Source organism: Triticum urartu, chromosome 5 (assembly GCF_003073215.2).
Source record: "Triticum urartu cultivar G1812 chromosome 5, Tu2.1, whole genome shotgun sequence".
Classification (NCBI taxonomy): Eukaryota; Viridiplantae; Streptophyta; class Magnoliopsida; order Poales; family Poaceae; genus Triticum; species Triticum urartu.
In genome coordinates, this window is record NC_053026.1 from 500,682,134 (window position 1) to 500,697,278 (window position 15,145).

At 49.0% G+C, this 15,145-nt stretch overlaps 3 protein-coding genes across 3 annotated transcripts; 2 read left to right on the forward strand and 1 right to left on the reverse strand.

Annotated features, from left to right (window-relative positions):
- The first annotated feature begins 2,859 nt into the window (after positions 1–2,859).
- LOC125556449 lies at positions 2,860–4,346 on the forward strand. The gene is made up of 2 exons (XM_048719180.1): positions 2,860–3,220; positions 3,332–4,346. The coding sequence occupies exons 1-2, from the start codon at positions 2,935–2,937 to the stop codon at positions 4,051–4,053; spliced, it is 1,008 nt and encodes a 335-aa protein (XP_048575137.1). The 5' UTR covers positions 2,860–2,934; the 3' UTR covers positions 4,054–4,346.
- A 2,770-nt stretch (positions 4,347–7,116) lies between these two features.
- On the forward strand, positions 7,117–8,792 carry LOC125556450 (peroxidase 40). The gene is made up of 4 exons (XM_048719181.1): positions 7,117–7,508; positions 7,604–7,795; positions 7,901–8,066; positions 8,159–8,792. The coding sequence occupies exons 1-4, from the start codon at positions 7,227–7,229 to the stop codon at positions 8,563–8,565; spliced, it is 1,047 nt and encodes a 348-aa protein (XP_048575138.1). The 5' UTR covers positions 7,117–7,226; the 3' UTR covers positions 8,566–8,792.
- A 1,034-nt stretch (positions 8,793–9,826) lies between these two features.
- Positions 9,827–10,642, reverse strand: LOC125506341 (putative cyclin-F1-1). Its single transcript, XM_048671182.1, has one exon. It carries the CDS (start codon positions 10,640–10,642, stop codon positions 9,827–9,829), a length of 816 nt encoding a protein of 271 aa, XP_048527139.1.
- Positions 10,643–15,145: the final 4,503 nt, after the last annotated feature.

The following is a 15,145-nucleotide window of genomic DNA, read 5'->3' on the forward strand; positions in this document are numbered from 1 at the left end:
ACAATAAAAGGTCAAGTTTATTTTAAAATATTTTAATTTTCATTTAATTACTTTTTTTCCTCATATAGGGTTTATATACACCCATAAAGCAGACATCCTCGTCTAGGGCTAATTACATACTGTAGGACTGTGTCAACTGGACGACCCTCGCCGAAAATGCTAAATGGTGGCCAAGCTTCATGGAGGCGAATTTTATAAAAACTCAAAATTTATACTTCCATGACAAATACACATATACCGACACACCATAATGTACCTGTGTGCAAATTTGCATCACAAAATGCATTGAAATGGGAGCTACATAAAAAAAACATGTGACTTTTCAGCACATGCATTGTTCATTCTGAAAGTCCATGATATTTTCCAGCTTGCAATTCAAGGTATTTCATCGTGAAATTTTACGCATATATACATTACATCTTTGTACATATGTATATTGTTTTTCAGATCTTTTTTAAACTGAAAAGTTCATTTAAAAAAATGGCCTCCATGGCGCTCGACCTCCAAAACGCCCTACTTTGCGAAACTAATATGTATAATAGCCAAAAAAATGCAGAGTGCGGCATTGTAGAGGCCGGGCTCCATGGAGCCCGTTTAAAAAACCAAAATATATTTAAAAATTCAAAAAATGTCTTTTTTTAATACAAATACATATGCATGTTCTTCAGGTATGTACAAAGTTTCATCAAGTAATTTGATTATTTGCATGCTACACAAAAATATCTGGCCCAAAAACAACAAAGAAAAAACCATTTTAATCTATGTATCTATCTTTTTGTGTATGTTACATATGAACATATATGTTCATGAGAATTTATACTTGTATACTACAAATATACATCTATGTATATACTTTCTTTTCAGATTTTTTCAATGTATGAAAATAGTATTTTCGCTGAAAAATAAACAAAGAGCTCTATGGAGCTCAGCCTTTGTATGCACTTCTTGTTTTTCTTGCAAGCATATAGTTGTAACAGTAATGATTTCATCACATTTTCCAAAATCTTGGAAGGGAATTAAACCCCATATCTTTTCGGAAATACTAACGCCCACACGTGTGGGTGTTTGCATCTCGTCCACACGCATGAATCCACGTCTGTTTGTGGTTGCACGAATCTTGGCATGTTTGTGGTGTCACGTAGGACTGGGCTGGTGTGTGGGCATTCATCCGGTTGCCCACACGTTCATTTTCACCACACGGAGGGACCGTGTGTGGGCGTTTACAAGTTCGCCCACACGTCAGTTTTCACTCACGCACAGGGGCTGTGTGTGGGCATTTGTCAGTTCGCCCACACACCCGTCTCCTCTCCCACACCCAAAGCTGCCAGTTGCCATGTGTTTTGCAGGGTACATGACAACTGACCTAGTGTGCTTGTAAGCAGATGTCAACTCTCTCTTTTACCCGAACATGTCAGTTGCCATGTGTTTTGCAGGGTACATAGCAACTGCCCTAGTGTGCTTGTAAGCAGATAGCAATTCTCTCTTTACCCGAACATATTATTTTGCCATGTCTTTTTGTAGCGCTACACGGCAACTGCCTAGCGTTAGTAGGTGGCAACTCCTAAAGTTTTCAAATCATGACAACTGTAGTAAACCAGACCATACATGGCAACTGTCTAGTGTTAGTAGGTGGCAACCCCTAAAGTTTTCAAATCATGGAAACTATAGTAAACCAAACCATACATGGCAACAGTTGCGGTTGTCCAAAAAAGCATCTAGCACTTGACCTGTGATGGCAACTGCAGTTGAGCAACCATGACAACTATAGTTGTCCGACATGACAACTGTAGTTCAGCGACATGGCAACTACAGTTAAACGAACATGAAAGAGGGTCCGGACCATGACAACTGCGAAGGGCGTGGTGACTGTCACGCGGGGTGTGTGGGACCATGATGTAGGAGGCCTGATGTACGGGCGTGTGGGCGTTATCTATTTTGCCCACACGTAGGCATGTGAGAGGGACTGCGAAAAAAAAACGCACGGACATTACTTGTTTCGCCTACACGTATGCGTGTGGGCTGATACTCTTAGACACCACACAAAATATGTGGGCAGACCCGTTAACACCCACAAGTGTGGGCGTTATCGGCGTCCTATCTTTTGTTGCAGGGAAGTAAACCCCATATCTGGTTGCTCAATCGAGTTTGCTTTCCTAGAATCGGCGTTGAACGTGGGTCGCCAACCATGAGTAAAGGTGGCAACAAGGTTGGGCGGCAAGAGGCCACCGTAGGTTTGTTTTTTCTCTTTACAATTGCTTGAAATTTATTCACACGTGTTTATTTAGAAAATGAATATCGTTCCAAGATTCGTTCACCTCTCTTATCTCTCTCTATCTTTCTTGAGCGGCTTCATTATATCCTGATTTCTCTCCTTCTACTTGACGACATGTCATCTATATATATATACACCTGAGAATCCATGAGAATGGCGATATATAATGGAATGGTTTCAGTCCTCCAGCATGAACCAACATTTTGACCTCTTGAACAAATCAACCCTTCCCTCGGAAACTATAAACAGATGCTGATCCGGTGGATCAAGTGAGTGTGCCACAAATAATTTGCCTTGATCATGTGAAGGAGCAGCAAAAGTACCTGTCGGCAGCTATTTTTACATTATAAACTGCACGTGCATGCAAATATCACGGCTATGCATACATCTAGCTGGCCATATATATATGTATGTCAACTAGATGGTAGACCCTGACTTAGTCAATTCCATCCAGCAAGTTGCTAGTACTTTTTCCTGCCCTACGGCACTTCCCAAACAAGTCACTTGCCCTCCAAATAACCTTTCCGTTAAAGTCACAGCCATCCATCTCCTATAAGATATCCCTCGCTAACACTATAGCTGCCACACAACAACAACACACACATACACTGACACACACACTGCAATATTCATCTAGATCGACCACCCTCGTCGTGGCAACAATGGCTTGGGCACTGGTAGGCTGGTGCTTCTTTCTGGTGGCGGCATTTGCGGTAGGCGTCGTGGGCCAGCATCCTCCCTACACCCCTCCTCCTTCCCACCACACCCCGCCTCCCCAGTCCCAGGTCCCCTCCTACGCCAACGGCCAACCCTACCGTGTCAACTACAACAAACCCAACCGCATCTTCACCTGCGAAGACGACTGGGGCGATACATGCATCGCGCAGTGCCCGGACCTCTGCCCCAAGTCCTGCTCCATGTCATGCAGCTACTGCGAGACCACATGCAGTACGTCCAGTATATATTCATATGTCGATCAATACGTTGCATACCAAATTTAAATTTCACTTTTGGATTAGTGTCGATTTATACACCTTTGAGTTTGATCCGTGTATGTAGGGTGTGTGGAGTTTCCAGGCACTTCGTGTGGCGACCCTAGCTTCACCGGTGGCGACGGTGTCACCTACTACTTCCATGGCAGGAAGGATCAGGATTTCTGCATCGTCTCCGACGTCGATCTCCACATCAACGCGCACTTTATCGGCAACCACAACCCCGTCAATGGGAGGAACTTCACATGGATACAGGCCATCGGTGTCACCTTCGGCGACCACCGCCTCTTTGTAGGCGCTCGCAAGGCTGTCGAGTGGGAGGAGGACGAGGACCACATTGAGATAACCTTCAATGGGGAGCCCATCAATATAGACACCGCCAACAATGCCCAGTGGGTGTCCAAGGTCCAATCCGGTCTATCCGTGCAACGCACAGACATTGTCAACTCCATCAAGGTGGATTTCGCCAATGTGTTCAGCATCTCGGCCAACGCCGTGCCGATCACGGACGAGGACTCTAAGATCCACAGCTATGGCAAGACCGCGAAGGACAGTCTCGTGCACCTTGACCTTCGCTTCAAGTTTCATTACCTCACCGACGTTGTCGATGGCGTGCTCGGCCAAACCTACCGGTCTAACTACGTCAATAAGATGAATGTCACAGCCAAGATGCCCATCATGGGTGGCACGCCAAAGTACTTCTCATCGGGCCTCTTCTCGACGGATTGTGCGGTCTCCAAGTTTCAGCACAATGGTGGCGCAAGCCATGTTCGTGCCATGGCTGCATAAATGAAGCCTCCAAGGAGATACGCAGTCACATACCTACTCTACCATGGAATAAGGCAGTGAGTGATGCAGGCATTTAGTGAGTGTAACGATCTCACGATGATAAATAAGCTCTATGTGGCTATCATTGTAAAATGAATGTGCACCGTTAATTCGGCCGTGGATCTTGATAACATCCATTTTAAGAAAAAAATGGAGTGCATTAACCAGTATAGATGCAAATACAACAGTTTGAAGAACTTGGTTGAACGTAGGTCCCTAACTGCTAATTATGGCAACACATCAAGCTTAATTGGGATAGACTGTGTGCATCACTTGGTGTAGAGGCTTATTGTCTTCCCTATTTTCGTAGAAGAAAAAAACAAAGGTTAATCGGTAATTGAGAAGCCACCGTAGAGGTATTATTTCTTTGCAATTGATAGAAATTTGTTGGCATATTTTATGCGGGTACATAAATACTTCAATTTGTTCCAATATCTGAAGATTCAGCTATAGATAAAAACGTTGGTTGACTTTGATATAAAGTGTTGAATCTGTTTTCTATTCACACAAAATACAATATTACTTCTCGTTGTGACTGAAGAAAGACATTTTGTTCAAGATATATGGTAGCTTACAAAGCATGAGACCTTTCGACCTGCCTTATCTTACTCCATCTTTCTGGAGGGGTGTCATTCTCTATCTTGATCTCTTGTCTTCTACGTCATCTCCAGTAATGAGCATACCCACTCAACCAAGTCATTGCTGTTTTTATCTGGAATTTTGAATGATAGCATAACTGTAATATGTCAACCGCGTGGGCAACTTGGTTCAGGTTTTCTTTAGGGTGTCTATGCGACTAGATTGTGGCGGCGAGGTGGCTTCATTGTCCTAGTGTAAGGATAATGTCCTCCCCGCCCTATCCTCATTTTGTTGGTGTGCTTATCGCCGGCAGAGTGCATGTGGATGTGTGTCTTCGATAGGTCTTCTAGGATCCAGTCTGAATTGATTCCGGTGGATCTGTTTGGATTCGACCGGGAGTCGTGGTCTCCGGGGTTTTTACAAGCTCCTTTTAGTTTTTTTTTCTTTAGTTGGCGACTTGCTTGACCGATTGCATTCACCAGCGACTTTTGGTCTACAATGGCGACTTTTCTGGCCACTGCTTTTGCATGCTTTTGGATTTACATAAATTTTCTCCGCCAAGACGGAGGACCAGAGGTGACAAAGAGTCATGCTCACAGCGAGGCACCGGTGGATACAACAAGATGAAGACTTCGGTACCCCAATGATTTAAATGTAATCAGGAACTCAAAGACAAGAATGTTTGGCTCCTGGGTGTATATACACCCTATATGAAAATTAGTAATTAAATAAGAAGTAAAATAAATTCTAAATATAATTTTCGAAATAAACTTGACCTTTTATCGTACTCGTAAAAAAATCACAAAAGAAAAACCCAATTGACTTCAGGGCAAAAAAATAAAAAATTAAAGGACAAATAGGTGTGAACAATAACTTGTACTATATAGCAATAGGTTCTGTTTTTCTTTGCCCAGAAGTGAACACAGAATTTCCTTCCTGAAAATTTATATACTAGTGCAAAAGAAAGCCAAGTTACTCGAAAAAAGTTGTGAAATTTTATGAGGTTTTACGAAATTATTAAAAAATAAATCCATATCGAGTGTGTATACCCGGGAACCAACGTCATTTCCCATAGAGCTATAGCATATATACGTGCCCGCTGGACGGTTCACCGACTACGCGCGCTCGTACGTGCATGCGCACTGGTTTAGTTGGCCCGGCCCCTCACTCAACAAACGCAAACGCAGAGGAAGCTTTCTAGGATCGGTCAGCCTGCACATGCATGCCCAACGGCGTGAGCAAGACCCGGTCGCCGCGAGTGAAATCTCTCTAGCGCGCGCGAGTAATTCCAAGTCCAACACGTACGTACGTACCCTGCGATCAATGATGAGCTTCCGCCGATCCAACAGTGCGCGTCCCTATCGATCCACATCCACCTCGAGGTAAATTTGACCGCTTCATGCACACACCAGCCCAGACCGTGCATGCAGCTCTCATTGCTCCTGCTGCCAACCCCATCCGGTGAATCATTGTGCATGCATGCACCCCACTACCGTGCATTCGCAGGATGCAAACATCATCGTGGATCCGTGGTACGCATGGATCGGTACGATTTCGTGTGTGACCGATGACATGCATGACCAGGTCGCGCGCGATTAGCTGCTATTCTACGTACTATGCTTACTGCTACGTACAATACCATATGAACTGCAAAAAAACGTCTTATAGTTTGGGACGGAGCTAGTTGCATCTTACGATCGGTTTTAACCGAGCTCGACTTTGCCCCCTTTTTTTTTTCTTTAGTGGAAAATGCAAGCATAGTGTATCTTCTGTGCATGCGGTGCAAGACTCATAATTATCCTTATTATCTCGGGGATGACTTACAATTTATGGGAAATGATATGCTTCAGCCAGCGGATAGCGCACGGTCAGATGGCTGTGAAACTCTCCATCTAACGGCTAGAGGCGGAGGATCTTTCTAAAAAGCTACCGGTCAACGTGTAGCAGCCTCCTAAAATTATTCATTTGCCTAGCATTTTTTATTTTATTTTTTGCTTCCACGCCTTCTTCACCATCTCCATTACCATCATCTTTTAACCACGGAAGCACAAGGAAGAACTCCATCACGCGTGGAAAAGCTCTACTTTTTTCCAGTGAACTGGACAATGTAATTACCCTTTTTTTTTCTTTGCGAAAGGAACAATGTAATTATCTACCACGCATTATTTTCAAGTTTGTGATTTATTTGAACATGATGGGCAAGTATGTCTACCTCTGGTACTCTCCACGTACAGTATGCACTTTGGGCAGCCAGAACTTACCATGCATGCATGTATCCCAAATATGCACCATGATTCTCTTGTACAGCACATTCCAATGTACGTACACAAGGTCAGAACTTAGGACCAAGGATTCGACTGTCACGCAAAAGGCATGACCAGCGGCCACTTCACCTGCTCTCCCTCTCTTTCCTATATAAACGTGACCGAGACCACATGAATCTCCATCCTCATCACCATCACCACAAGGTATACTGGCCAGCGACTGGCGCACAGACTGATCGACCGCGTCACTCGAAGACCACCCCAGCTGCAGCAGCCTCTCCTGACACTGCCATGGAGCGCGCCACCATGGCCCTGGCCTTCCTGCTCGCTGCACTGGCCGCTTCCGCGGGGGCCAGCCCGGTCAACAAGTCCTGCGTCACCGGCAGCGCCGGCGCCTCTGTGAGCATCGGGTATGGCGGAGCCGGCGCCAGTGCCGGCGCCGGCGTGTCCCTCGGCGCCGACTGCCCCCGTGCGGAGGAGATCGTCCGCGCGGCCGTCGAGCAGGCCGTGGCCGCCGACCCCCGCATGGCCGCCTCCCTCCTCCGCCTCCACTTCCACGACTGCTTCGTCAATGTACGTACTCCAAGAGCTGCTAACAGAGCTTCCGGCGCACGCTCTCTAGTCTCGCCATTGTGAGTGTGTTGCCCTCTTGTTGCTTTGCTTCTCAGGGTTGCGACGGCTCTGTGCTCCTGGACGACAAGCCGTTCTTCGTCGGCGAGAAGACGGCGGGGCCGAACATCAACTCGCTGAGGGGGTTCGAGGTCATCGACGCCATCAAGGCCGAGCTCGAGCAGGAGTGCCCCGAGACGGTCTCCTGCGCCGACGTCCTCGCCATCGCCGCCCGTGACTCCGTTGTCGCCGTATGTTATACTTCGGCTTGCTTATGATACACTGGTCACGGCGGGCGTACACACTCACGTTAACCATCACTAATGGATTGGATGGCCGCCGGCCGGTGCATGCAGTCTGGTGGACCCAGCTGGGAGGTGGAGACCGGCCGCAAGGACAGCCGCACGGCGAGCCTGCAGGCCGCCAACAGCAACCTCCCCGCGCCCACCTCCGGCGTCGCCACGCTCGTGCAGAAGTTCACCAACGTCGGCCTCATCGCAAAAGACATGGTCGCCCTCTCCGGTAATGTCCCGTCGTTGAATCATCGCACATACTTCTGCAGAGAAAGAAATTACAATTGTATATTCTTGTAATGTGCACGACGACGATCACAGGCGCGCACACCATCGGCAAGGCCCGGTGCACGACGTTCAGCGCGCGGCTCGCCAGCGTGGGCGAGTCGGCCAAGGACACGGGGTTCCTGCAGTCGCTGCAGCAGCTGTGCGCGGGCTCGGCGGGGTCGGCGCTGGCGCACCTGGACCTGGCCACGCCGGCCACCTTCGACAACCAGTACTACATCAACCTGCTCTCCGGCGACGGCCTGCTGCCGTCCGACCAGGCGCTGGCCGCGCCCGCCGGCTCCGGGGCGGAGGACGTCGCGGCGCTCGTGGCCGACTACGCCTTCGACGCGGCGCTCTTCTTCGACGACTTCGCGGCCTCCATGCTGCGGATGGGGAGGCTCGCGCCGGCCGGCGGCCGTGACGCCGGCGAGGTCCGCCGTAACTGCCGTGTGGTGAACTAGCTACGGTCAGGTCGATTAATAAGCACAGAAGCTTAACGTGCTAGCATTGGACTTGGGTAGTGTGTAGTGGCTTTCAGTTAGTTTGATGTTTTCCATCGCGTTGTGAAATAAGCTGCTAGATTCTAACTAGTACTATGATGTATGATGATGTATGGCGTATCTGGTGATGTGCGGCGTTCTTGGCTTGTCAAAATAATTAATTTCACGTGTTGGAGGTGTTCGGTTGAGTTTTATTGTGCTTTTCTCCGTGTATTCATGTTGGTGAGTGTCATGATGTTTTCCAGAAAACAAAACAAAAAAGGGAGGGAAGGGACCTTCTATTCGACAGGCGCCTGAAAAAAACAATTCTCGTGTCAGTCACTGTAGACCATCGGATCAATATCCACAAGCCCCGGAGCTCGGTGATGTGCTCCTCTGTGACCGTCGAGCACTTCCACAAGCCCTTCGTTTTGGGGGGGGCAGCCTTGCCCTCCTTCCCCGTCTTCTTGCCCTTTGGGGGCCTCATCTATAAGAAGCACTACCGGCCTGTCCTTAGCATACATAAAAAATGGGCCACTTTCTGTATTCTATTATTTTTGTTACTATTTATCATATGTAAATTATTCTGCTATCAAACTCACTCCTTGGGAGTGAAAACTCTTGATCTGTTTTTATTGGATATATGCGACGGTGGTGGCATATGTGTGTTGTTCCTTTTCTGGAGGCCTCGTTTTTGGAGAACTTTTAATCATAGTCTATGTGTTGTCAAGGGTAGTGTTAGGTGTTGTCGCTCATTTTTGTGTGTCGTTGATTGGGCTCGACATGACTTTTTATGGTCATGCGCTTTGTTTTTTCTTCTTTGTCATTATTATTTGTGGTTGTGTGCATACTCGATGGCTAGACTTGTTCTCAACATTGTGTTGTCGCAGAGGGCGGTGTAATTGATATCCGCTCGATACTAATATATCACCCTTTATAAAAAAATGTACGCAGTCGAGATGTTAGATTATCAAACTGGTGTCCAAAACTATTTCATATACACAAAAAAGATTCAGAAATTCACCCATACCATATTAGATCAGTTTGTAATTGTATACAAAATATCACAATACAATAGGCGCATTAATATGCAACTCATGAACAACCTCTCTCAAAGACAAAAGAACTGAAGAACAGTCCATGCCATCAATTTGGAATAAGGTTTTTGTTCATGATACATGGATCGATCCCATCGAATTACATTGCTCATGGTACATACACAGTCCAGCTACAGATTTACAGATTAGAGTTTTTTCATAGGAAGCAGCTCCACCAAGGAGCATATGCAACCCATCAAGTCCACTGCCTTGTACCCCGTCACCTCCTCCAGATCGTTGCTCAACTGCACGCCGAGGATCTGCCTGGCGAGGAACAGCGCCGATGCAGCCACGGCGGACGGCAGGATCCGCCCAACGAACCCGAAAAACGCCAACGTCAGGTTGACCAACCGAAGCGCCAGGGACCTCACCAAGAACTCGTCTTCTCGCTCGAAGAACCTCGTGAAGTGCTCGACGAACGTGTACGCGGTCGGGCCGTCCATGACGCAGCTGAGATCCATGACGAGCTCCCCCTCCATCTCCTCCACCGCGTGCACGGTGGTCCCGAGGAACGCCTCGACGACTTGGGCGTCGAGCCTCCGACCGCTGGCGGACTGCTCGTACTTGGCCCCGAGGGAGACGGCGGCGGCGGCAACGAGTTGGAGCGCCTCGTCGTGGGCCGGCACAGGGCGCACGGATAGGACGCGGTCGAGGTAGACGACGGCGCGGCAGAGCGTGCCCTCCGGGAGACCGCCGAGGTGGCGGGCGAAGGCGTCCATCCAGAGCACGAGCTCGGCGCGCATGGACGTGCTCAGGTGGCCCTGCTGCATCTTGGACATGTAGTCGGCGTCAGGGTGCTCCCTGGTGTCCCTTTCCTTGGCCCGGAGGTCCGCGTCGACGTCGGGCTCGTAGGGATCCGCGCAGTTGCGCCCTAGGTTTCTCTTGGCGCCGACTGCGGGAGAGAAGGGATGAACGGCCGGGACGTCGGCTTGCAGCGGGTCGTACGTCGGCTGGAGCAGCATTGGCCACGCAGCGAGTGCTGGGTCACCGGCGATTCGGGAGATGGCAGTCGAGTAATCGCTGATCGGAACGTGCAGGGAGAGCACCGTACGTGGCAGGAGCAGTGTCTGTCCGGAGCCGACGAAAGGAAAGCCGGCTTTGGCGATCGCGTATGGCGCCAGGTATTTATCGATGGGAGGCGAGTGTTCTGACCAGGTTTGACACCCATTACGTTTCGGTTTCGGAATTATCGTACCGAGTCGGACTTGCATTATTTTTCTTTTCTTAATTTGCATGTTGTTACGTGGCGTCAGGTACATCAGTATAGCGGATGTACATTGTCACATGAAATTAAATAATTAAATCCGAGATCAAGTCAATCAGCAGCTTATGCGACCCTACAAGTTTCACTTTAGTTCTCCCGACTCCTGTGCGTACATGTAAATCAGCTAGAGCAAAACCAAGTCTGCAAAGTTTTCATTTCTTTGAAAGACCAATCCTGGAAGTTCAAGCATTCTCTGCAACAGCAAAAGTACCAACAGGGACAGGTAGTTAAGTAATGAAGCAAAAGACCACACTTGTATTCCATCCCTCGAGGGGGAAATACCCAATGGTTCCTGGGTACATATGTACCTTATATGGGGATTTATTTTTAATAGTTAAACAAAAAGTCAAAATAGTTAAGAAACTATTTTTAGAATAAAGTTGACTTACTTGCGCATTAGTATACACATTTTCACAAAAAAGAAAACTATGTTGACTTCACAGCGAAAAAGACAATTTATTTGCTACTATAGGTCACTATTCACGCTATTTGGACCGGAAATTTGTCTTTTTTGAAAAGAAGTCAAAGAGGAATTTTATGTTTTTGTCACTTTTCTCACTAGTACAATGGAAGGTCAAGTTTTTTATCAAAAATATTTTTAGAAATTTTTGACTTTTTGTTGAATTACTAATCTATTTTTTTGCATATAGGGTACATATGTACCCAGGAACCAAAAGTTCCCCTCCTCCCTCGAGGGGTATATATATGCAGTTTACACGAGAGAGAGAGAGAGAGATACATGGGGAGGTGATCGGTAGCTACAATGGCTCGCATGCCGAGCATGCCGTGCATGCGATCGTGGGCGTGCGCACGAAGTGCACGCTCTGGTGATCCACCGGAGGACGCGGTCTAGCAGTTAGCCACGCCGAGGTGGACCTGATGACGTGTTCCAACCCCCCCCCCCCTCCCCCGCAGCCAAAACGTGAGGTTCTCGATTGTTGAGGCTGGAGCGTAACTCGTCGAAGACTGATGTCGGGAGCCCCTTGGTGAATATGTCCGCGAACTGAGAGCTCGTGGGGACGTGCTGGACGTGCACCTCGCCCAGAGCGACGCGCTCACGGACGAAGTGTAGGTCGATCTCCACGTGCTTCGTCCGCTGATGCTGCACCGGATTGCGAGACATGTACATGGCGCTGACGTTGTCGCAGTAGACGACCGTGGCACGGGCAGGAGGCTGGTGGAGCTTGCCGAGGAGCTGGCGGAGCCAGGCGGACTCAGCGACGGCATTGGCCACGGCCTGATACTCGGCCTCGGCGCTGGAGCGGGACACCGTGTTCTGCCGCTTCGAGGACCAAGTGAGCAGGTTGGGGCCGAGGAAAACGCAATGACCAGACATGGACTTGCGTGTATCAGGGCAGCCCGCCCAGTCGGCGTCAGAGTAAGCAACGAGCTCTGACGCGGCGGAGCGGTGATTCTGTAGGCCGAGATGCGTGGTGCCGCGAAGGTAGTGCAGAATGCGCTTGACGAGCTGGAAGTGCGCATCACGGGGCACGTGCATGAACAGGCAGCACTACTGCACGGCGTAGGACAAGTCCGGGCGCGTGAGAGTGATGTACTGGAGAGCACCTGCCAGGCTACGGTAGAGCGTCGGGTCGTGGAAGAGCGGGCCGGAGTCGATGGAGAGCTTGGCGAGCGTGTCGACCGGCGTGGAGATCGGCTTGCAGTTGAGCATGCCCGCGCGATCAAGTATCTCAAGAGCGTATTGCTCCTGAGAGAGGAACAACCCGGCTGGCATGGACATGACGTTGATGCCGAGGAAGTGGTGGAGGGCGCCAAGATCCGTCATGGAGAACTCAATATGGAGCGAGTCAATGATGCGCTGGAGAAGAGCATCGGAGCTTGCGGTGAGGATGATGTCGTCCACAACAACAGGTAGGCGAGGTGGTGACCGCGACGTAGGATGAACAGCGAGGAGTCCGATGTTAGGGAACGTTGCAGAAAACAAAATTTTTCCTACTCGTTTCACCAAGATCATCTAGGAGTTCATCTAGCAACGAGTCATCAGATGCATCTACATACCTTTGTAGATGGCGCACGGAAGCGTTCAAAAGAACGGTGATGATGTAGTCGTACTCGACCTGATCCAAATCACCGATGACCAGCGCCGAACGGACGGCACCTCCGCGTTCAACACACGTACGGGACGGGAGACGTCTCCTCCTTCTTGATCCAGCAAGGGGGGAGGAGAGGTTGATGAAGATCCAGCAGCACGACGGCGTGGTGGTGGATGCAGGGCGTCACAGAAGCAGGGCTTCGCCAAGACTACGAGGGAGAGACGTAACGGGGGGAGATGGAGGCGCCAGGGGCTGGTGTTAAATCCCTCCTCTCCCCCCACTATATATAGGGGTGCCAGGGGGGGCGCCGGCCCTAGTAGATGAGATCTACTAGGGGGGGCGGCGGCCAAGGGGAGGTTTCCCTCCCCCCCAAGGCACCTAGAGGTGCCTTCCACCACATGGACTCTTCCATGGTGGAAACCCTAGGCGCATGGGCCTATAGGGGCTGGCGCCCTAGCCCACTATGGACTGGGTTCCCTCCTATTTCAGCCCATGGGGCCCTCCGGGATAGGTGGCCCCACCCGGTGGACCCCCGGGACCCTTCCGGTGGTCCCGGTACAATACCGATAACCCCGAAACTTGTCCCGATGCCCGAAACAGCACTTCCTATATATAATTCTTTACCTCCGGACCATTCCGGAACTCCTCGTGATGTCCGGGATCTCATCCGGGACTCCGAACAACATTCGGGTTACTGCATATACATATCTTCACAACCCTAGCGTCACCGAACCTTAAGTGTGTAGACCCTACGGGTTCGGGAGACAAGCAGACATGACCGAGACGACTCTCCAGTCAATAACCAACAGCGGGATCTGGATACCCATGTTGGCTCCCACATGCTCCACAATGATCCCATCGGATGAACCACGATGTCGAGGATTCAATCAACCCCGTATGCAATTCCCTTTGTCAATCGATATGTTACTTGCCCGAGATTCGATCGTCGGTATCCCAATACCTCGTTCAATCTCGTTACCGACAAGTCACTTTACTCGTACCGTAATGCATGATCCCGTGACCAGACACTTGGTCACTTTGAGCTCATTATGATGATGCATTACCGAGTGGGCCCAGCGATACCTCTCCGTCATACGGAGTGACAAATCCCAGTCTTGATCCATGTCAACCCAACAGACACTTTCGGAGATACCCGTAGTCTACCTTTATAGTCACCCAGTTACGTTGTGACGTTTGGTATACCCAAAGCACTCCTACGGTATCCGGGAGTCACACGATCTCATGGTCTAAGGAAAAGATACTTTGACATTGGAAAACTCTAGCAAACGAACTATACGATCTTGTGCTATGTCTAGGATTGGGTCTTGTCCATCACATCATTCTCCTAATGATGTGATCTCGTTATCAATGACATCCAATGTCCATAGTCAGGAAATCATGACTATCTGTTGATCAACGAGCTAGTCAACTAGAGGCTTACTAGGGACATGTTGGTGTCTGTTATTCACACATGTATTATGATTTCCGGATAACACAATTATAGCATGAATAAAGACAATTATCATGAACAAGGAAATATAATAATAATGCTTTTATTATTGCCTCTAGGGCATATTTCCAACAGTCTCCCACTTGCACTAGAGTCAATAATCTAGTTACATTGTGATGAATCGAACACCCATGGAATTCTGGTGTTGATCATGTTTTGCTCTAGGGAGAGGTTTAGTCAACGGATCCGCTACATTCAGGTCCGTATGTACTTTACAAATCTCTATGTCTCCATCTTGAACATTTTCACGAATGGAGTTGAAGCGACGCTTGATGTGCCTTGTCTTCTTGTGAAACCTGGGCTCCTTGGCAAGAGCAATAGCTCCGGTGTTGTCACAGAAGAGCTTGATCGGCCCCGACGCATTGGGTATGACTCCTAGGTCGGTGATGAACTCCTTCACCCATATTGCTTCATGTGCTGCCTCCGAGGCTGCCATGTACTCCGCTTCACATGTAGATCCCGCCACGACGCTCTGCTTGCAACTGCACCAGCTTACTGCCCCACCATTCAAAATATACACGTATCCGGTTTGTGACTTTGAGTCATCCAGATCTGTGTCGAAGCTAGCGTCGACGTAACCCTTTACGACGAGCTCTTCGTCACCTCCATAAACGAGAAACATTTCCTTAGTCCTTTT